This window comes from Mesocricetus auratus, unplaced genomic scaffold (assembly GCF_017639785.1).
Source record: "Mesocricetus auratus isolate SY011 unplaced genomic scaffold, BCM_Maur_2.0 Super-Scaffold_100227, whole genome shotgun sequence".
Taxonomy (NCBI): Eukaryota; Metazoa; Chordata; class Mammalia; order Rodentia; family Cricetidae; genus Mesocricetus; species Mesocricetus auratus.
The window spans coordinates 124610-149004 of NW_024429255.1; the positions used below are offsets into that span (position 1 = coordinate 124610).

The 24395-nt window shown below is 38.2% G+C and overlaps 1 protein-coding gene across 1 annotated transcript in view; it reads left to right on the plus strand.

The window, feature by feature from the left end:
* The window catches only part of LOC121136466 (unconventional myosin-IXa-like), a gene marked incomplete at its 5' end in the record, with an annotated part of 143501 nt that extends 123128 nt beyond the window's left edge, over window positions 1–20373 (plus strand). Inside the window, 8 exon segments of the mRNA XM_040736944.1 lie at window positions 168–296; window positions 992–1097; window positions 2257–2388; window positions 2951–3074; window positions 4765–4818; window positions 12933–13135; window positions 14679–14800; window positions 16029–20373. Coding sequence (XP_040592878.1) covers window positions 168–296; window positions 992–1097; window positions 2257–2388; window positions 2951–3074; window positions 4765–4818; window positions 12933–13135; window positions 14679–14800; window positions 16029–16489 — 1331 coding nt within the window.
* Between the last annotated feature and the right edge of the window lie 4022 nt (window positions 20374–24395).

Sequence of the window (24395 nt, forward strand, 5' to 3'; positions counted from 1 at the left end):
ACAAAAACACTATTCCTCCACGGTGAGAAGACCATTCCAAGCATGTAATTAGATAGTGGAAGATGTACACTAAAAACATGACGACTTTTAGTAGGTTTACTTTGTGAACTGTTTGAATCTTTTTGCATGTTTTTTGGTTTTGTTGTCTACCCATTATCTCTAAATAGATGCTGAAAATGTAAACCTAGATGACTATAACATACATGTTATTGCAAGTGTATTCAAACAATGGCTTCGTGATTTGCCCAATCCACTCATGACCTTTGAACTCTATGAGGAATTTCTTCGAGCTATGGGTGAGCACAAGATTCTTGGGTTTAAAGGAAAGTCCTACACTTGATAAACAATATCATCTTTTGTACTCATTATTAAGTTCTATAGTAGTGTAGCCTTTATGGGTCCTAAATTAAGCTTGTGACAGTCAATACAAAACTGCCAGTATGTACTGTTACCTATTCACTGTTGACTTTTTATAGATTCTTCTAAAAGTTTCTGAGAAAGCCACTTTGTTGCTTCCCAAAAAGTAACGGAAACAATGTGGGTTATAAAAACAGTAAATATTCAGTAGGACATTTATGGTGGGTTAACATACGGTTGTGAATCTAAGAAAGAACTGTCTGAAACTGTTTTAAACCAGATGGGCTCTGTGCTTAATATTAGTATTTTATTTCTCTTTGTAACCTTTTGTAACTCTTTGTAACCTTGGAGCCTGTCCTGGTACTTGCTCTATTGACCAGGCTGGCCTTGAACTCAGAGATCTGCCTGCCTCTGCCTCCCGAGTGCTGGGATTAAAGCCATGTGCCGCCACCACCCAGCTGGGTCCTGTGCTTTCAACGGGTCATATGTTGGTATACAGGTATTTAGGACCTAAGAATTTATAATTACATATTAACAGTTGGCTAGTTTTAATGTGAAACCAGTCTGTCACATAATGGCTGAAGTACTCGAATACCTGTGCCCTTGCTATCATCATTCTTACCATTTTTTTTAGGTCTTCAGGAGAGAAAGGAGACAATCCGGGGTGTATACTCAGTAATTGATCAGCTCTCCCGAACTCATCTCAATACACTGGAACGCCTTATCTTTCATCTAGTTAGGTAACTTAACAGTTTCTTCTCTTTTTTTCCCCTCCTCCCAAGACAGGGTCTCACTATGTATCTCTGGTTATGTTGGAACTCACTCTGTAGATTGTGCTGGCCTTGACCTCACAGAGATCTGCCTGTCTCTGCCTCACAAGTGCTGGGATTATGCACCATTGTGCCTGACCTTTTTTTTCAGGGGAGGGGGTCAAGATTCTATTCAGTTAAAGAATGTGGATATGGAGATATGTATGTATGTATGTATGTATGTATGTATGTATGTATTATATATGCCTTGCCTGGGAATATAGTTCAGAGGTAGAGTGCTTATCTAGCATGCACAGAACCCTTGGTTTGGTCCTTACCAATGTTTAAAAAAGCAACACCCCCAACTCCAAATAAACACCTTTCTGCCTTTCTAAACTTTGTACCTTAAATAGGGGGTTAGGGTTCCTTAAAGCACAGATTTGCTGAGTGACTGTTTCATAAGTAGCTCCCACTTCATGGTGACACCAAGTAACTTAGCCATTTTGACACCTGAACTACAAAAGAGTTTGTGTCTGTAGTTGTCTACTTTGTGTGAGCTGGATAAAGATGATACTTAGGAATTGACTGACTAGAGGCTTCAGTAGAAGGTATCTTTCTTTATGTGTAAATATTAGAAGGGGTTGGAAATGCCTTAAAACTTCTACTCTAGGTATTAGAGAGATGGCTCAGAGGTTAAGCACATTGACTGCTCTTCCAGAGAACCCGGGTTCAATTCCCAGCACTCAACTTGGCAGTTCACAATTGTCTTGTAACTCCAGTTCCAGGGGATCTGACACTGTCACACAAACATACATGCAGGCAAAACACTAATGTACATAAAAATAAATAAATCATATTTTAAAAATTAGAAAAAAACACAGCTTCAACTCTGCAGACATGTTCATGATGTTGGCCTTAAGCAGCTGGTCACAAACTGCCCCTGATATGTTGTATGTTGACCTATGACCCAGACTGTTTCAGGGAGTAGTAAAAGTCCATTTTCCAGGTAAAGAGGAGATGTCTATGATGTCTTCCTTAAACTTAGGTGGGTTTCTGCACAGTACTATGGGCATACTGTTTTCTTTTCCATATCTTCCTACTATTATTTTTATCTCCTTTTCACTTGTGTTGGTTTTGCTTTATTTCTTAGGATTGCTCTACAGGAAGACACTAATCGAATGTCTGCTAATGCTCTGGCCATTGTGTTTGCACCTTGCATTCTCCGTTGCCCTGACACTACTGATCCACTACAAAGTGTACAAGATATCAGTAAGACTACCACGTAAGACCAGCCACATTCAGTTCTACAGGATCTTAGTTGGTGTAGTTCTTTTTATCCAAATATCAAACACAGTGAATGATTTCATACGGTCTGTGCCTTTAAACAGATTCATAGGTATTCTAAGGCTTACTTCAATTTAGTATTACTTATATTTGTAAATACATTTATCTTTTGTTGAGTTATAGTTTATATCTCCTTATAAAGCATGTAGTCAATCATGATCTTATGACTCTGTCTCTTAGATTATAATACTTCAGTATTCCCACATTTCACCCTGACCTTTTTTTCTTAAGCCTTTTTTTTTCCTGACTCTGAGTGCAGGGAAACTTTTGGAAAATTCAAGGGCTTGAATCCCATGTCTGATTTATTAGATCTAGGATTATAAATGCAGGCAAAGTTGTTAGTCACCATTCTGAATCTCCTTTTGTCTGAGCTCATAAATAAAGGACATTTCCTTCACCCTTCAGCTGTCTAGGACACTCAGTTCAAAGTAGTCTAGGGATGCCACACATCAGTTGATTTACTTCTGCTTGTAACAGTCTTTTCTTTCTTCCTGTTTCAGCTGTGTGGAGCTGATTGTTGTAGAACAAATGAATAAATATAAGGCTCGTCTCAAAGATATCAGTAGCCTGGAATTTGCTGAAAATAAAGCAAAGACCAGACTATCACTGATTCGTAGATCAATGGTAAGATGCAAAACATGAAACCGTGGTGAAGAGGGAGGGACTTTCTGTGATTTTTTTTTTACTATTTGTGACATATGGATTATGCATCGAAGGAAGAAACATGGGTGCTGTGAATGAATATCTGATGATCTTTAAGTTATTTCAGCTTTATGTACAGAATATATATAATTACATTTGCAGAAATTTTAAAATATTTTGAATAAAAAGTTGTGTGGCTTATAATCTCCCCTGCTTACCTATCTGTGCCATGAAAACTTAACTTTATCCTAACTTTTTCTCTACATCCTTTCATTATCTTTTCCTACTCTCAACCATATCATTTTTTGGTGGTCCTTCCAAGATTTCTGACAGTAGAGAACTTATCATTTGGAATTGAATATGAACTAAAGTGCTTGTTCATACAGAAGCAGAATTCCATTTATGAGTCTTCTATGATCAAAATAAAGATTTATTTAGGGATTTGTTATTGGGCTTTGAGATGAGCTAATAAGTGATAATTTATTTTCTTCATTTACTGACTTTTGTATTTAATGTCTTCTGTTGTAACCAGGGACCAGTAATAATGTAGATAATTTCAGTTACCATTAACAAAGAATCAGTAGGATCTGAAGTTCTGGTAAACTGATGCCTTAAAGTTTAACTTTTGTCTACTTGTTACCCTCCTTTCAGTTGTAAAATAACATTGTACAGCATGCACTTACTTCATGTCCCCAGAAAATCTCTCAAAACAGCAGCTTCCCAGTTTTCGTATTTTACTAGGGCTCCCACAGTGCTTCTACTGTGTCATTATAATTTTTGTTTAGATTGGAGTTGAAATAACTCTACTACTTCTTTTCCTATTTCAGCTTCCTTGCATAGAATACATGTTCAACAGAGGGTAGGGGTTAGTGGACATTAAATGAAGCTCATTGTCTTAGGATTCCCATTACTGTGATAAAACACCATGACCATAGGCAACTTGGTGTGTGTGGGGGGGGTGTATTATTTCAGTTTTGGGTTTGCAGTCCATCATTCCACAAAGTTAAGGGAGAAGCCTAAAGGCAGAAACTGTGGGAAGAGCACTGCTTACAGGCTAGCCTCTTGTGGCTTGCTAAGTCTGCTCAGCAGGAGTGATACTGGCCACAATGAGCTGGACCCTCCCACATAATTTTCAGCCTATAAAATGCACCTCAGGCTTTGCACTTGTTGAGAAAATGAAGACATTTTTTCTCAACAGAGGTTCTGTCTTTGAAAATGACTCTAGCTTGTATCAAGTTGACATACAACTGGCTAGCACATTCATCATAGGATACGACCTAAATATCTCCCCAAGGCATTAAAAATAGAAATCCTATTTAAAATGAAATTTGGGTCTGAGACTTTACATGAGTTGATAGAATGCTTGCCTTTAAAACAAGGTTGATCCCTGGCACTGCATACAAACAGAAAACCTTTTCTGAATTAAGAATTTTAGCTCAGTATTCAGAGGTCTAATTTATTATTAGTACTTATCTAGGAAGGAAGGAAAGAGCTTCTTTACTGCAAAACTGTATTTCAAAGCAAGTGGAAAAGCTGTGCATTCCCTCCTCCCCAGTACTGTAGAGAATGGATATATTCATCCCACTGAAAGGTTTAGCCTTCTCTTTTAATTGGGGCAATGACATGTACATTCTAACCTTCTGCTTTCCTTTTCATGTCCTTCCTAATCCAGAAACCTGTACTAATTGCAGTTAGATTTATGAGCATTACCCGCAGTTCAGTCTCGGTATGTATTAATATTGCAATGTGTCATAGTCACTTCACATCATTGTGTCTGATTCATCCGGGAATTGTTCTGCCCTGTCAGTCGTTCGTGCCTGTCTGCCTTACATGTTCAAACCCAATTCAGGGACCGCTTTTTGATCAGCCTTCACTTGCCTTTTTCTTAATGACTTTCTTTAGGTCCTTCACTTTCTCTGTGAACAGTGTTCATTTGAAATATATTGTCTTTCCTTGTCAGATAATCCTGCCTTAGAGTTTCTATTTTAGTTAAATCTTCAAAAGGTGCGAGTTGAAGATTTGAGGTTCTCAGATTCATTCTGCTGTATGAACTGTGTTCCTAGAAAATCCACTTTATTATTTGAAATACCTGTTGTGGTTTTCAGTGTCTATCATGAGTAACGCTTATGTATCTGTTGATAACTGTGATTCTGATGTTATCTTCCAAAATGTAGAAATATGGCTTTTAGCTACTTAAGTGTTTGTCAGACAGGGTTTTGTTGTTGCTGCCTCTCTTTATAAACAGTATTTATGTAAAGGAGAAATGGAAGAGTAGAAAGCTAAAACACCAAGATATGTGGAAACTAATTTCAAAATACCTGTTTCTGTGTACTCATTTTGCTGGGAAGCATTAACTTGTTGATCTTTAAATGAAGGTATCATTTACTAGTAGCTAATAATTGTGTAGAAACTGTCAGTTCTACTATACCAAGCTTCCCTTTTCCTCAGAATATTAACTTAACAGCATATCACTATTAGATTTCTTTCAAATGCTTCTGTCTCATTTAAATGCACTTTATATTAAAATTTCAGTCATAGACATGGTATCCTGTATTATTCTCACTTCTTTAGGCTACCCCTCTATCTGGGGAGTTGTAGGGTAAACTTACTTGCAGGGCTGACTCAACCTTTATCTAGAGGAAGAATTATAGGATAAACAGAATTCTGCATGCTATTCCAGTGTTGTGTGGCAGTTCTGTTTGACTGTTTTTACACTGCTCTGTCAGTAGTCTAACTGAAGATGAGTGGTGGCTCCAGATTTACTCTCCTGACAGTCAGATCCAACCTGTCATCTCTGTGTACAATGCCAGTGCCATTTAAGTCAGTGACTCTCAATCTTCCTAATGCTATGGCCCTTTAATATCATCCCTCAGATTTTGGTGACCCCAATATAAAATTATTTTTGTTTCGACTTCATAAGTGTAATTTTGTTACTGTTATGAATTGTAAATATTTTTGGAGATAGAGGTTTGCCAAGGGGTAGTGACCCACACATTGAAAACTGCTGGTTTAAGATGGGACAGCATCGCCGGGCATTGGTGGCACACGCCTTTAATCCCAGCACTCGGGAGGTAGAGGCAAGTGGATCTCTGTGAGTTCGAGACCAAGCCTGGTCTACTGAGCAAGTTCCAGGACAGGCTCCAAAACAATACAGAGAAACCCTGTCTCGAAAAACCAAAAAAAAAAAAAAGATGGGACAGCATCTTCTGTCTAAATTTTTATTGATGGCATTGAGATGCTGTCAAACTTTTAGGAAAGTTGATAAGTTTTCCAAATTTCCAAAAAATTCTAATTTTTTTATAAAGCTTAAAATGCTATCAATGACAAAATTGTTACTTGAAATTAATAGGTTCCTTTTAAATAGGGTCAAACAAAGCCTATACAACATACTCCTATGTGAATAATCATACTTTGCCAATTATCCCAGTGTTTGAAGATAAAAGCAGCTCAGTCATTCAGGTGGCTAGGAAACTAGTTATTCAGATACAATTGTTATACTAGGACAACCCTCAGCATATTGCAGAGAGAAGTGCTGCTTTGTACTTGTCATTTTATCATACATAAATAAAAACAGTGAATTTAGCCCTTCAGGGTTAATAATTATATGACTTAACTGATGGCATGAAACTAATTTGTACTTGTTAATACATGTTCTTAAAGACTATGAAAACTAGTAATACAGTTCTGAACCACTGCCTTGATATGTGGCAGTGTCCACAGTGTTCGTCCACTCACTGTTACTTTTATCTAATTAGTGTAAATGTCAGTAAGTGGAAAGGGCAAATAGTGTTTTAGCACTATTACAAAAACATTGCCCACATTGTACATCCTATGGGAATGCCTCCATACCCCTCCTGGAAATCTGGTAGAGTGGTTCTGAATACTTGAGGCCCTAGGTTCAATTATCAATGAGGTGAGGGGGGGAGAAGGAGAGAGGGGGAGAGAGAGGGGGGGAGAGGGAGGGAGGGAGAGGGAGAGAGGGAGGGAGGGAGAGAAGGAGAGAGGCAGAGAGGGAGGGAGGACTCTTGTACCACAGTACTCTGGCTGGCTTACTGTACTACACAGAAAGTCTAAAGATACACGCAAACATACAGTGGCTAACTTACTAATGCAAGGTTGGTAGTCTTCTAGAGAAACCATGGACACAGGACCTTTCCTTTCTAAGAAAGAAGATCCCTCAGACATAGTGGATTATTTTCTATCTGACATTTTAGGCAGCTTTATGTGGATAAGACTTATCTGTGATGTGTTTAGTTGTAATTCATCTCACTCTTTCAGTATGTGTATACCAGTTTATCCAGTATATTGTTTATGGGCAGTAAAGTTTGACTTGAGGGAATGGGTAACATTACACATATTTTATTATGGTAATGTATAAGGGTAAAATTGTTGGGTCACAGGATATATCTTTAATATTTTCCAAAATGGCTGAACTATATTTAGCAGTGCACAGGAATTTCTGAATGGTTCACCACCTCCCCAGCACTTGTATTGTCACATACTTTACTTTCAGCCATCATAATATACATGCCACTTCTTAAATTTGGAGTTCTGTCCTGTGACTCTAATGTGCACAAGTAGGCTCAACCTTCAAGATAACCTTGTTTTTGTGAGCATGCTAAATGTGCTTTTCTATTTTTCTATACTTGGGTTGTTTTGTTGTTGTTTTTTTCTAATTCTTTCTGAATCCTGCCTAAATCCTTTAGTTACTTCTGTTTAAGTGTTACATTTTATGGTTTGATTTTTTTTAAACTCTTAAAAGTGACTTTCTGAGCTGTTGGTGGTGGGGCACGTCTTTAATCCCAGCACTTGGGAGGCAGAAGGATCTCTGAGTGTGAGGCCAGTCTGGTCTACAGACTGAGTTCAAGGACAGCCAGGGCTACGTGGAGAAACCCTGTCTCAAAAACAAACAAAAAAGTGTCTTTCAAGCCAGGCATGGTAGTACATGCAAGCAACTCCAGCACTTGGGAGTTAGCAGTAGAATGGTCACCAGTTGAAGCCCAGTCTTGCTTTCATAACAAGTCTCTGACTCAAAAAATAGAGGTTAATTTTAGTGTAATTTTATTAGTTTATCTAGTTTTATTAGTACTTTAGAGGTATGTTTAAGAATTTTTCTTTTCAAAGCTTCGTTATTTTATCTATTTACCTAGTCTGTTTTTAGGTACCTCATTTTGACGATCATATTGACAGTACTACTACTTTAATCTGGTGTTTTTTGTGTTGTGTCTCATGTATATGAGGAATGGATGTGTGACCCAAGTATATGGAGGTCAGAGGACTTTGGGAAGTCCATTCTCTCCTTGTACATTGTTTTGAGGCCAGGTCTTTCCTGTTTCTGTCATGCTGCTTACTCCAGACTAGCTTCCCAAACATCTGTCTCTTCCTCCCTCTTACCTCACCACAGGAATGCTAGAATTCTAGATGCAAGCCAGTGCATCTGGGTTTTTAATGTGTGTTTGGGAAATCAAACTCAAAGTTGTCAACCTTGTGTAGCAAGTGCTTTTGCCCACTGAGTCGCCTCACTAGTCTGTGTGCTTCAGCTTTCTAATAAACTGGTTTTAAAAAGTCATCTATCTTCTTCAGTTTTGGCTATTTGTGACTCATAAGTCACCTTCACAAAACCCTTGAGATTTTTTTTAACTACATGTGAAAATTCCTTTTTAAAAGAGATTTGCTGTTTCAGTAACACTAATTTTCCCACCCACGAACATGATCTTTCCATGTATATCATAAGTTCTCTTACATGGTTTAGTTATATGTTGAGATCTTACTTATCTTCAACTTTAGTTATTAATGTGTAATGCTTTATAATATCAATTTTATGTAAATTTTTAATTTTCTTTTTGTTACTTGTTACATAAAATATCCAACTTACTTTGGTATTTTTATTTTATATTTAGTGACTTTGTTGAAGTCACCTAATAATTGTTCTGAGCATTTCTTTACATTTTCTAGCTGTATCATTTATGAATGATCATTTTATTAGTTCTTTTGTAGTCCTTACACCTCCTCTTTTGTTTTTCTAAAGGAACTAGAACCTTCAGTATAGGGCTGAATGAAACAGTGGTAGTGATCATTCTTGGCATGTTCCACCATCACTAAACATGATGTTTGATACATAATTTTCTTTATGAGACTAAGCATGTTCATTTGATTCCTGGTTTTCTGAGTTGTTATTGTGGTGTAATGTTGATTTTTGCTGTTGTTTTGTTTTGTTTTTTTTAAAAAAGGGTTTTCTGTGTAGCCTTGGCTGTCCTGGAACTCACTCGGTAGATCAGATTTTTAAGGTTTTTAATATATCCACATTGAAGTATTTTTGAGATTTTTTTCCCCATGTAGCACAGACTGGCCTAGAATTTTCAGTGATATACCACCTCAGCCTCAGGAGCACTGGTTTTACAGGCTCAAGCTACATGTCTAGCTTAGGGAATTGTAAATTTTATTGATGTTAAACCATCATTGATGTATTGCTCAGTTCAGTTTATAATGCATCAATATTTTTCTGCTCCTGTGATTATGTATAAATATAAAATTGTCTTAGAATACCCTTCCCTTAAATGTACTTGTTATATTTTCCTAGTTTGTATAAAAAACAATTTAAGCAAGGCATCATGGCACACTCCTTTAATCTCTCAGCATGGGAGAGGCAGAGACAGGGGCATCTCTGTAAGTTTGAGGCCAGTCTGGTCTACATAATATATAATGAGTTCCAGGCCAACCAGGATTACATAGTGAAACCCTGACTCACATAAATAAACAAGCAAACAAATAAATTGGGACATAGCCCACTTTAATTCTGTGGAAAAATGTAGTTTACTGTGCATACATACTTAATCCCTGACTACTACTGTGTCGACTACAGCTTTTCTATGTCTTTTGCTGATACTTTATTCAAACCATTTGAAGCTATTAAGAAATGGCCTTAGATATATAGACATATACAAATTTGGAAATGCTATATCTTTATAATTTGAACTTTTTTCATTCTGAAAATCCTTCTGTTATAAATGGTACTTCTCACTTTATGTTAAGCTTTTATGTTTAGTTTTTTGAGACAAGGTCTCTCTCTGTAGTCCTGTTCTAGAACTTGCTCTGTGGACCAGAGCAGACTGCCCTCAAAATCACAAAGAGTTTCCCGTCTCTGCCTTCCAAGTGCTGGAGTGCTGGCATAAGGAGTTACAGCTGTGTGTCTTTTCATTCTTCTTTTCTTTTCTTTTTTAGTTTTGTTTATTTGTTTTCTAGACAGGGCTTCTCTGTGTAACAGTCCTGGCTGTCCTGGAACTTGTTTGTAGACCAGGCTAGGCTTGAACTCTCCGAGATCCTGGCCTGGAACTCATATATTCTAGGATAGCTTCAGACTCAGCCTCCCAAGTGCTAGGATTACAGTCACCACACTCAGCTACTTTCCACCTTTTTGAATATTTTATATGTAGCCCTTAACTATCACATTTCTGACAACTTCCCAGTTATAACAGGAGCATCTGAGACACACACACACACACACACTTAATGCTGTTGATATTATATTTGGATTTTTTTCAAAAGTATGTGTATACGTATTTTGCCTGCATGTGTATCTGTGTACCACAGGCATACATGGTATCTGAGGAGGCCAGAAGAAGGTGTCTGATGCCCTGGAACTAGAATTACAATGTATGTAAGCCACCATGTGGATGCTGCAACTGAACCCAGGTCTTCTTTGAGAGCAGCCAGTGTTCTTAACCACTGATCCTATCTCTAGCCCCTATGTTTATATTTTAAATCTGTTAAATATTCAGGTTTTGCTGTTTTTCCTGATGTGTTCCCTTTTCATTTCTGGTCTCCTTTGTTCTTTTTTATTACTTCCCTCTTAATATCTCATTTTCATTCTGCTAGAGGTTTTTAACCTGTACCCTTTCAATGTTCATTAATTGGTACTTTTTATCTTCTTCCTAGGTAATGTGCAAGGACTTTAATGTGTTATTGTCTGACTTAATTGTCACTTGAGTTTTTTCTTTCTTTCTTTCTTTTTTTTTGCTATTTGTAGATTTTTAAATACAAAACATTTGTATGTTGTCATTGTGTGTTTTCATTCCTGAATCTCTAACTTTTCTTTTGGGCATTTCCTTCCTGCCTTTGAGAACTTTCTTTAAGCATAGGTCTGCTTGGATCAAATTTCCCTTGTCTTCTCTTTCTCAACTTTATTCCTGAAGATTTTTGCTGAATTCTAAATTGGTGGTAACTTGTTCTTTTCACAATCTAGATAAATATTTCATTGGGGTGTGTGTGTGTGTGTGTGGTGTTTGCTTTTTGTATTTGGCGTATTGTTTTCTTCCATTATTTCTGTGGAGCTTTGAATCTAATTATTGCTATTTTTTGGAGGGAATTTGTTTTTGTTGGGAATTTGTTGTTTTTGGAGGGAATTTGTTTTTCTTGCCTTGGGCTTTTAGTAATGTTTTAAAATACAGACTCTGAAATTTTTGTCCTCCTTTGAAGACATATATGGATATTTAAAGTCATTTAAATCAGTCATTAATATCATCATTTGTTTTTTTAATGTTTTATGACTTAGCATATCAATGTTAACTATCCCTTCACCTCATATTCACCTTTTTTTTACTGTTTTTTCCTCTTTTACCATTAAATTTTACTTTTGTGTTGGGTTCTCCTGGTTTCATTCTGGATTTTTCTTAAGACCTAACTTCCATTCTACTTAGTTCAGTTATGTTTTTAGTTTGTCCTGATAGCCACAATCCTTGAGAGCTTTTGTTTTCTATTTATCTCCTTTTATTACTGGTTACTTTTGATTTGAAAAAAAATGATTCATAGAAAGTATTTTGAGGCCTGGAATGACATTGCTTACATACAAAGAGTAATCTTATTTTTTGTTAGATCCTTGGGTACTAACAGTTTAATCATTTTAATTCAGTCTTAGAAGTTAAAAAATTTTGTACCAACTATATATAGACCATTAAATGACTTAAAGCTAGGCTATCACATCTGTAACAGCTGTGATAATTTCAATTTACCTTTCTGTGTAGAATACAAACCTTGGGGATCCCAGTGTTAGGCATGGACCTTTTATGGGGCAACAACTCATACCCTTTTTTTCTGTACTTAAGGGGTTAGCAAGTTTTTTCTCTGAAGGTTCATGGAGTAAGTAGTTTTAGATTTTGTAAGCCATCTCTCCCATCTCTGAAGAAAACAGCCATAGATAATTTATTAATAATAATGAGTTTATTATGATAAAGATTTGTAAATATGTATGTAGGCTAGATGTAGCTCCAGACTGTTGCTGGTCTGTGCTATAGTTGCCAACTATAGTATGTTCAAAGCTCTGCTCACACTCTGTTGTCTCTATGAAACTGCAAATCACCAGTAAGTGCTGCCCCCCCTTTTAGTTATCCAGTATTTTTAAGCATGCATTTATCTAGTCATTCTTGGCAGGAGATTCAACTTGTTAAACCTAGTCAGCTATTACCAGAAACTAAAGTCATAAGTAAGGTAGCAAATTTAAAACAATAATGAGCTTTTTCCCTCCCTTGTGTTAAAAATAGAAAATTCTTGAGAAAACATGTCACAATAGTGAACTCTTACATGATCCCTCATGTCAAAAATAGGAAATTCTTGAGAAAACATATCACAATAGTGATCTCTTATATATAAATGTTTTTCCCTCTAGAGCTTGAGTTTCGGGGACTTGTTTTTTTGATCTTCCCAGAGATTGTCCTTACAAGGTTTTTAGTTAAGCATTGTCTGAACACTGTAAGCATGTTGAAAACAATATGTATCTTCAGTGTTAGTGTGACAGCCACTGTCTGCCACAGTTAATTTACTTTCTAAAATGATTTTTCTCTACAGGGAAAGGGGCGTATACATCGAGGAAACTATCCAAGTCCATCCTCTCCTGTTATAGTCCGATTGCCTTCCATGTCTGATGTCCCTGAAGAGACCATGACTAGTGAAACAGCCATGGAGAGCGACATCACAGAACAGCAGCAAGCAGCAATGCAGCAGGAGGAAAAAGTGCTGACTGAGCAGATTGAGAACCTACAGAAAGAGAAGTGAGTGTCCAGAAAAAAGGAGATTCCAGTTGTCTTTTGTGTTTCCTTCCTTCTACCCTTTGGTTTTCCTTATTCATTAGTTACCTCCTGTGTTAAGCACTATGTCAGGTGGTCAAAGGGATGTAGAGTTGTCAGAGACTTGTTGCCTATACTCTGGGTAAGTGTGGAAATTCTTACCTCAGGAAAGGAAATCCATGAATGAAGTATGAATCTTGATGCTGAGAAGTGGGAATAGGAGGGTATACATACACAGTATATGCTGTCTCAGACCATATTCAACAGACATGACAATGGAGAGCCAAGATGAGGTACTACAGTCCCAACAGGTTAGGACCAGCCTGCATAAACAGATGTGTTCTGGAAAAGGAAGAGTACGAGTCCCTTGGCTAAAACAAAGCTCTCTCCAAGCATAGGCATTAGTTGCAGTTATAAAGGAATAATAATGTAAGTGTTGTTATTTAAAAATCAGTATGACCATAGACCCAACAGCTAGACAGAACAAGGCAGCACCTGTCCTGGGTTCTGGGGTACTAGGTAAAGATTCTCCATGAAGGTACTATGTACTAGTTCTGACTGACCAATTACTCTTAAGAAATCATAACGGTTTCCTTGGGTCCCTATAGCTCACCTCTTAGGTCTGAGAACTTGATTCATGAAGAATCAAGAAACCTTTAAGTCAGGATTGATTTCTGGAATTTAGGGCAACTGAAAAGCAGCTAAGGTTTAACTGTGGAAATAGTGAGGTAGTAGTTACTAACCAGGGACTGAAAAGATGACCTACCTCAGCTCGGTAAACATGGTATTGGAGGTTTAGAGGGATAAATAGGAAGTTAGGAAAGAGAAAGTGCAGAAATGTGAGCATAAATCTCAAACATGTGACTGCACATGGAGGTAGTGAGCTACTGGCAAGGCTGTGCTTAAAAAGATGGTCTGTGGATTTCAGGCTATTTAAAGTAGCAGTAAGGCTAAGAACAGTCTGACAGGAGGAGACTTGATTTAAAGAAGGGGAAAAAATAGATTCAGAGCTGGCTTATTACCAGGAATTGACAAGCTATATGATCTGTTATTTGGAGAAAGTTAATAATGCAGAAGATGTGGTCAAGGTAGAAAATAAAGTTTGTAGTTAGTATAGCTTCAGTTCATCAAAAATAGTATAAGAGCCAGAAAGAATTTTGGAGACAATCTAGTGTGTTTTCTAGATGAAGAGGCAGAGGTCCAGAGAGAGAAGAGTACTTGCTGCTATTTCATGAATGAATTTAGAACCTTGAACACCTAGTTTTCAATCCAGAGTTCATCTCAAAATATCTGTTACAACCTGCCTCAGCCTATCTCCCCTTAGCCCCACCGTTACTCATAGATTTGCTGTCATCTTGTACTTCCATCCACCTGTTGCTTTGCATAAAAATAAATCCTCCTTCATCACCTTGGTGGTACAGTGAGAAATGTCTTTGATACTTACCTTCTTTGCTTTCATGGAAAGTCTTCCTGTCAACTTTCTTCTGCTTCCTCTCATGTTAATGGGTTTGTTGATTGTATTTTATAGGGAGGAACTAACATTTGAGATGCTTGTATTGGAACCTCGTGCCTCTGATGATGAAACCCTTGAGTCTGAGGCTTCTATTGGGACTGCTGACAGCTCCGAAAATTTGAATATGGATTCTAAAGGTACCATATTTGAGAAATCTGATAAATGAATATATTATACTAGAGACACAATTTGTTTTGTAAAGAAGGAATAAGAATTCCCAAGTTGAGATGGAAGGATAGTTCAGTGGTTAGGAACACTCACTGGATGCTCTTCAGAGGATCTGGGTTCAATTCCCAGCACCCACATGGTAGCTTATAACTGTCTATTACTCCAGTCCCAGGAGATCTGATGCCGTTTTCTGGCCTCTGAGGGTACCAGGCACTTGGTACACATACATGCATACAAGCAAAGTATGCACACACATAAAAATATATAAATAAATAAATAAAAGTTTTTAATGGTTTAAAAGAAAAACAATCCCCAAGCTGGGCATGATGCTGTACACTTTTAATTCCACCACTCAGGAGGCAGAGGCAAGTGGATCTCTGTGAGTTCAAGGCCAGCCTGGTCTACAAACCAAGTTTCAGGACAGCCGGAGCTATTACAGAGACCCTGTCTTACAAAAAACAAAATTGCCACACTAAGTAGAGTCTGTTACAAAGGCACTGACCTCACATAAAAAGATGACAGATTCCTAAGGAATTACAGGTCTTTGTTATGCTTCCTCATAATTGTTCAGTAGACTCACAAATGATCAGTGTAATGCAGTTGATAATTTATTAAATTTTGGTAACTTACTATAGGGGGAAAAAGTCAGTAATCACGGTTCATGGCCATTTCATAAGAATGAGTGCCAAAACTGTGTCCTGCTGTGAGGAAGAACTGCCACACCAAAGGAGGTGTTTAAGTGGGTGGTGTATCTCAGGGAGACAGAGCCTTTGGAATGACTGTGAGGTGGTGACTATTCTAGGTCTCTGCTGACCTCATACTCAAACATACCAGACTTCCCTGGGACTTACTATGAAATATTTGTGGAACTGGATGGAGAGGGTTTGTCTATTTGTTTGCAGACAAGGTCTTACTCAGTAGCTTCTTGGCTGATCTGGAACTCCTGTAGACCAGGATGGCCTCAAACTCACAAAGATCTATATGCCTCTGCCTTCCAAGCTCTGGGATTAAAGGTGTGCACCACGAGGCCCAACCCAAGAGAGCTTTTTAAGTAATGATTCTACACAAAGTAGATCAGCTAGACCCTCACAACTTTGACACATTCATTTTTACATGTGAACACTGGCTAATACTCATTACTTGATGTTCCTTAAGAGACACCATCATGTACAACTTTGTCTTCTGTGTTTACATTAGAGAGAAGCTTAACTATTAGCTCCCTGAAAGTAGCTGCTAAGTCTGAGCCTTCAAGCAAGTTGCGAAAGCAGCTAAGGAAGCAGCCAGACTCTGTGGACTCAGTCAACTCCTCTGTCTCTTCATGTTTATCTAACACTACATCATCTCATGGCACTAGAAAGCGATTTCAGATTTATTCCAAGTCTCCATTTTACTGAGCTGCCTCAGCTTGTGAGGCCCTGGGAACGGAAGGACCACTAGGCCAAGCCAAATCCCTGGAAGACAGGCCTCAGTTCATCAGCAGAGGAACCTTCAACCCTGAAAAGGGCAAACAAAAACTAAAGAATGTGAAAAATTCACCTCAGAAAACCAAAGAGACCCCAGAAGGGACAGTCACATCTGGCCGAAAGAAAACTGTGGACCCAGACTGCAGCTCTGCACAGCAGCTACCACTCTTTGGAAATAATGAGTTTATGGTCTGAATGACAGATGCGTGCCTATGTGGCTAGAGTGGTAAACACATCTCATCTTTGGGGCCTCTTCTGGTCACTTTGTCCATAACAGTCAGTCCTAATGGTCCTGCCTCTTGTTTGAGCAGATTGTATGCTGGATCACTGGGCTTCCTGCAGAAGTAGCCTCTTTGAAGCTTGCTAGGGATGGGCTAACTGTGCCTTGGCTGCTATATTTGATTTTAGATTCCACTAAACAAAGTCACCTAGGACCTGGGGGATTTTGGCCAGCAGTAGTTGCCTCTCCTTTACTTACCCTTCCCTTCCCACAGATACTTGTTAAGCTAGGAGGCTGCTGTGATCCTGAGGAATGCTCTGATTTCTAGCATTTGAAGAAAATAGACAAACTTCTCTTAACCATAAAAGCAAAAGCTTTTGAGTTTGTATTGAGATAGTTAAGAGCTGTGGTAGAATATATTTCCCCTAAGGATTTATGAGCAAAAGGCCCAAGCACTCTATTTTAAATTTAATTTAAAAATACTCGTTATATTTGGAAACAAACTATGATTTCCATTAAGCCATCACACATGTCTCAATTACATCTGGTCATACAGTGAAGAGACCATGCTTTGTCTCTTGTTGATGTTTGATAGCATAGTAATCAGAGCTGGTCTAACTCCTGGTTAATTCCTGCCAAATATATTGCATGGGATAAAGTTTTGGTAGCCATACTGTCCTGATACATACACCCTGGCTATCAGATCAGATTCCTCTAGTCTTTTGTTTGTTTGTTTTCTTTGTCACAGACACATTTAGGTAATCCCTAAATGTGAAGGCTTCATCTTGATTGATCCAGGCTTTTGTTATTGTATAGACTAAACTGAAGACTGTATCCGAGCCTATTCTTCTGCTGGTGGACTAACCACCATAGACTCAAGACAAATAATGTGACCATGTAATCACTTCGCTACAAGTACTCACATATATTGCATGAGTGTTATAGAAAGCTGCCAAAAAATTTAGAAAGTTTTAATATGATCTATTTAATGTTTTTCTTCTTTTTTTCTCAGACCATCAGTATTAGATGAAAAAAAAAATCAAGGACTACTTGAAGCTATTTTTGTTAATATTACTTGTTCATGAAGTTTATTGTAAATACACATGTATAGTATGCCTACTTCTTTTTAACTTTGTGCTTCCCCCTTCTTCCCATGGAGTTTGTTCCTACAGATGAGAGGCCATTGGATAGGTGGTGAGAACCATTTGCCCCTGGGTTGTAGGAAAAGGGCATCGTTTTCATCACTGGTGGTCTCCATGTCCCTAAGTTATAATGTCTGAAACATCATGTACTAGCAGTTGTGGGAGTAGAAATCTGTTTTTGCTATTTATAATGTATGTGAAATGAAACATGATACCCTTTCTTAAGTATGTGAAAATGTTTATTTTTAAAGTCACTAAATACATTTTGTCCAACTACCACATGCACTGTTACAAAAGAGCCTTTACCACCTATAACCTGAATTTTGGTTTTCTTCATTTTCTTTGGTTTGAAGTTATGGGAATAATAAGTCTCTTGTTAAGGCAGGGTCTCTCCTCTTACACAACACTGAACCTCATGCCACTGCTTCAGTGGTCATTGGCTGGCTCTAGAGATGAGACTTGTAGCATCATTCTGCACAGCAGCTCATGGTAGCAGGAGTCTTCCCTTTCCCTGGTATGAGTTAAACATTGAGGCACATGAAGGAAGCTTTGAAAATCCCCCCAATGATGATGGTCAATCAGTAAATGTTAAGTTTTATATCGCACAAGCATTAACAATAAGAATGTTGGTTACTGTCCTGAAGGAACCTTGTGTGGCTGTGTCAAGGTGGGGTACTGCTTTTGGCCTTGCTTACTACACAGTCTGTTTTAGTTTTGGGGAGAGCAGCTATTGCTGGATGTTAACTGTTGCTCTTCACTTGGGTCAAAATGTTAAATATTTTTTTAAAGCTGTTGAGCAATTTCCTTTATTTCAGAGGAATGGCCTAGGGGGATCAGCACTTGACATACAATTCTCCCTCCTAAATTTTTCAGTTTAATTTTTTGTTTTGTTTTTCTATAAATTAAATTTGGGGCTGAGAAAAAAACTACCTACACTTTGTAGGAACTAGGTAACTGATATTAAAAGACTTTATAATTTTTCTCAGGGACCTAAAACCTGAATTTGAATAAAGTTAAATAAAAACATTTTTTCAGTTGTTAGATTTGTGGATTTCTAATCATTTAACAAGCCGCCAGGATGGGGTGGGGGAAATCCGCACAATCCTAAGAATGTCTCAGAAAGTGTAGGCACTCCTTGGAGGAGAAGAATGCTATTGTTGTGGGTCAGCAGGCACTACTGGTGTGACAGAGATGAAGCCATAACTCAGTACTGTCAGAACCAAATGTTCTACTCCCATTAGTTCTTATTGGGACCTCTGCATCACCACATATTGACACTGTATTGCAGTCACTCATGATACAGTCCATATGGGGTTCACAGTTCTCTGTTGCTTCTGTCTCGCTGATTTTCTTCAATCTCAAAAGGCATCAAAAGAAACTCTTTGGCAGCAGCAGAGTGGTTCCCAATAAATGGAACCCGTGCTCCAAACTTCAGAGCATTCTAGTTACATCACATATTTCTAGCCCTCAATAACATCTACATTTTCTTTTCTACTCATTTATTAATATTTGTCTGTAGCTGTGTATCATAGAAAATGTAACAGAAGCAAACTCATTCTGCATCATAGATTGAAGCAAATTACAGCAAATGGAGGCAGGATTCAGGGAGGCAACATGCTTAGTTTGCACATAGTTTGTACTTCCTGTCACTCTGGGCTTCTGAAACATGAAGGGAGATATGACCCTTTTTCTAGGAGACACAGAAAGATGTGAGTTCAGGGTACAGGTCACTAGGGCCAACTCTCAGGCTTTGGAAATCTGCTGTCACTCTTACTTGCAAAGGGTATGAGGATATTCTATGTTCCACAGTCAAAGATAGGGTCACAGAGCTGTGCTGACATGAGATGATCCAGGGAGGTTGTATTGTTCAACCTCTATGCCCATTACCTGTGTGTTTTCAACTATAACTAATAAAAGAAAGGATTCTCAAGTGAAAGAGTTTTAACTATAGAAAGAAGTTGTCCAGATGGCTTTCTCACCCTCTTTTAAGTCTTGGTGGGAAATAGACCTGCATTCTTTTGTATTGAACAGTATGTTATATGCACCTACACACTTGTGATAACTTCCCAGCACTGTGCCCCAACACCATGCTGGCCTCAGTAGTAAAAATTTAGGTATTTGTAGGAGACCCAACTTTCTATGTCCCTAGGGTACCTGAGACCACATTTCTCTGGAATATTCCCACACTTGATTTGGTGTTAAATGGGTAATCTCCAGCGTATTAGATCTTGATTTCTTGGTTTAAACTTCAAAAAAAACTCTACCAATGGGTGTCTCCTTGTTACCCATCCATTCTTAATGCCTATTTATCAGCCCTGTTAGGTCATGAAAAAAGTATTTGTATTTACTGTGGGAAAGGTGTGGACTACAGATTAGTATTATATTATTTTAATGGATTTAAAGTAATTTATAAGTATGGTGAGTGTGAATTTTTAAAATACTGTGTATTATAAAAGGACATATCCTGTGAAATATGCCACTTTACTGTTTAAGAATCAGAATGACTTATCTCATTCACAGAACTGATTACATTCCTGATGCAATCAGCAGCACTTTGTAATTTCCTTTTTTTTTCTTTTTCTTTTTGGAGGGGGCAAGACATTTGTATGAAGTGCAGTTTGCGTCACTCAGAATATGCACTGTATGGCTACACAAAAGCAGCTTGCTGAACAAATCACTCCGTGGCTAATTAAAGAACAAAGCTTCTAGAAGTGCAATATGTGTGGTTTGTTTTCTGGCTCCCAATCAGATTGATAACCAAAGGAGCAGCACTTATTTCTTACACTTTTTAATAAAATTAAAGAAAAGGACTCAGTTCCCGAATGAAAAGTACAGAAGTGACTGCTGTTAGAACTCAACTGAATTCAAAGGAATAGCAAGCCAAGGTACTGGTCCTCTGGCTGTCAAGACATTTTAGAGGGAATACCAAGATGGAAGACTAGAGGCACCTATCACTCACTTCCTGTGAAGAAAAAAATCCAAACAAATGGATAGCTGCATTTTGAGGTGAGCAACAGTAAAGAACATGAGAACCAGTCAGGCAGTGGTGGTGCACACCTTTAATCCCAGCAAAAGCAGATGGATCCCTGTGAGTTCAAGGCCAGCCTGATCTACAGAGTGAGTTCCAGAACAGCCAGGACTGTTACACAAAGAAACCCTGTCTCAAAAAAGCAAAAACAAAAAGAGAACATCAGAACCTTGTGAAATTCAGAGACTTGGGACAAAGTCATTGTAAGAGAAAATATCCTGGCACCTGCAGCCTGGGGAGGGAAAGCCAACCCTCTATAGAGATGTAGATGAGAAAACAGTCTCAGCTCACAAAGCCAGTGTACAAACTGACAATCCAGCTATTGGAAGGTTTCACAATCCACATTGGCTTGCTGTCTTAATTAGATAAGTAATCTAAAGTCTATACAGTAGTCTTGTTTGAAAATGATTTTTTATATCATCTCACTGTGGACTCTTCATGCTGTAGCCAGGAGCTACTTAAGAAGAGAACTTTTGTTTGAATCTGGACGGCTCCAGGGGTCAGAAAACCCTACATGTTCCCATCTCTGAGAACCCACAGATATCATACTGAGGTAGTTCATTAACTAGCTGCCTTGTAGTTCAAACTTTACCCAATAATTGAGTCAAACATGCTGGGTATTGTGTACATATTACATATTCTAGGTACATATTACAACAGGGTAGGGAGTAGAGACTGTTACCTATAGTGTCATGAGTAACTGATTTCCAGGTGAGCATATTGCTCTATTTGAACATGGCTAGGCAAGCAATCTTTTTAGTGGTGACAGGCCTGAGTTCTAGAGGTTCACAAGCCAGCCTTCTATATTTAGACATTTAGCTCTCTAAGTCTTGAGAACTACTAGGAACTTAGGGTTCTAAACCTTCAAAGCTGGAGGCTCACAGCTTTGGCTGTTCAAGGCAGAAGCTTACTGCTCTGGGCTTAAGAGAAGCAACACCTAATATCTGGAATTGTAGGTCCATATGGACCTTTTGACGCTTGAATCCTCATCTCTCACCAAACTCTCAAGGGGGATGTGTAGTTTTTGTAGACCTAGCTCCCACATTAAAGCCTTCTCCTCCATAGTCACAGCTTCTCTACCTTCAGTACCTCTACCATATTTTATAGTTAGCTTCTGCTCTCTGGAATTGTTAGCCAAACTCTTGATATCATAGCTCTGAGTTTTCTGAGGGTATTAGAGCCTTCAGCTCCTGATACTCTGGAACTCTTCAACTGCCTTCTCATGTGCCACTCAGGTTTCTGTCTACTCTCCATGTTCAATGTAGGCAAAAGACCATTCATAAGATGCCTTTATTAGGGTCTAATGATGCAATACCAGGAAGTAGTGCACAGGGGAGAAGCAGTTTCCCAGATTAGCCCAAGTGGAGAATATCCTGTTTATACAGAAAGAAGAGAGGTGTGGCATGCTTATACACAGATAATAATTTCACCAATCACAGCTCTGCATGTGCACAGATTTAGCCTCACTGTACTAATCATACATGTTTTGTTGAACCACTGGAATGCTTAGCCATTTCTTCACATTCCAACCCTGAGCTTTCTAAGAGTATCAGAGCCCTCGGCTCCTGGTGACTCTGGAGCTTCAGCCACTTCCTCCAGGCCTGAGTGAGAACCTCTGCAAGGTGAGCAGGATCATCTAAAGTTCACAAAGGCTTGTTTTCCCTAGAACTGACACCTTGTACACTTGTACACCAGGCCTCCTAATGACCTCAGTAGAGATGTGGTCGCAGTAATCCTAGCAACTGCAATGAATTTCTCCAGAGTGTTCAAGCAGACTCCCTGGCTTGTCAAAGAGTTGGGCTTGCCAAAGGGCTGCCTGGGGGTTGGCAAGATGCTTGGTGGGTAAAGGCACTTGCCGCCATGGCTGATGAACTACTCCTGGAACCCCTATGGTGGAAAGAAGTAACTCACTCCCAAAAGTTGTCCTCTGATCTCCACAGAAACACTGACATGTGCACCTGTACATACATACAAACATTCAAGTCAATCAGTGAAGGTCATAGCTCTAGTACTAGAGCTAGACAGAAATGGATGGACTTTTTTAAAGCTCAATGAAATCTAAAATAATACAAACATTTAAGTAAGCACAGGAGACAATGTAGGATGTGAATGTGATATTCAGCAAAGAGAATTTTTTAAAAAAATCAAATCTTAGGAGTAAGGTATCCATAATATGTCAACTATAAAATTTGGTTGAAAGCCTCAACAATATATTAGTTTGGGTGGAAGAAAAAAATGTATAAGCTTGAAGACAGTTCTTTTTAAATAACTCATTCAGGCCAAAAATAAAAAATAAAGCACACAAAATTTGTAGACTGCCATTAAATCAACAAGTAGCCATGAATCATCCAAGGCACGGATTAGCAGTATGGAGAAACTCTCCAATGAAATAATAGTGGACAGCTTTCCCAATCATGCAAGAGGCTTAGAGACATGACAAGAAAAGATCTTCATCATAATATAGAACTGTCAAAAGTATAAGGATTTTAGTCTTCACCAAGAAACATCTAAGTGAAACCTCATGATACTTAAACAGTAGATTTTCCAGCAGAAACACTACAGGCTGCAAGGAAACAGAATGTCACTTCCCATGTTCTAAAAGAAAATAACTGTCAATCAAGATTATTATACCAAGCAAGACTATGCTTCAGAAGTAAAGATCTTCCAAGATAGGCAGAAACTGGGGGAATTCATGACTGCAGTACCAGTCTTACAAAAGATGCTTAAGGAAGTACTGCATCTCGAAGTGAAAGGACTGCCACTGTGATTGAATGTGAAAATGGGAATTCCACTATAAAAATAGACACACAAAAATAGAATCAGATTATCAAATACATCAAACAAACTCCACATGAATTAGAGATGAGGAAAAGCAATATTGACAATAACTAGAAAAATCAAGACTGGTATAAGTTCCTATACTTCAATAATAACCTTGAATATAAATGAACTAAATTATCCAATCAAAAAGTCACTTGCTGCCAAGACTGATGACTTGAGTTCAGTCCCCAGGACCCACATGGAGAAGGAAAGAACCAGCTCCTGCAGGCTCTCATCTGACCTCCACACACACACTGTAGCACATACATGTGCCCATGCATGCACACATATATACACAAGTATAATACAAAATAAATAATAAAAATATAGGATTATAAATATATGCACCTAATGTCGGAGCACCTAAGTTTAGAAAACAAATACTAGAGGTAGTGGGGAATTTCAGTACTCCACGTTCATCAACAGACGGGTTATCTAGACAAGAAAAGCAAGTAACATTTGAGTCAAACTGTGTTATACATGAGATGTACTTCACAGACATTTGTAGAACATTCCACATAATGACTGCAGAATACATGTTCTCAGTCCATAACATTTTCTTTTGAACACGTCAATTGTTAAAGGCCACAGAACAAATCACAAAACAGATGAAATATCTTTTCTGATCACAATAGAATGGCACTACCACTCAACAAGAGAAACTTGAGAAATAGTGCAAGTTCATGGTGACCAAACAATATGTCACTGAGGAAGTTAGAAAAAATTTACATTTATGAAAATGGAAACACAGCATGCCAAAGCCCATGGTATGCAGCACAGACAGCTCTAGAGGTGGGAAACATACAACAACTAATTTCCACATTTAAAAAGAATGGGGAATCACTCTACAGGACCAGTTGCTTCATGAGCTCCAACAGGTCTTACATGGGG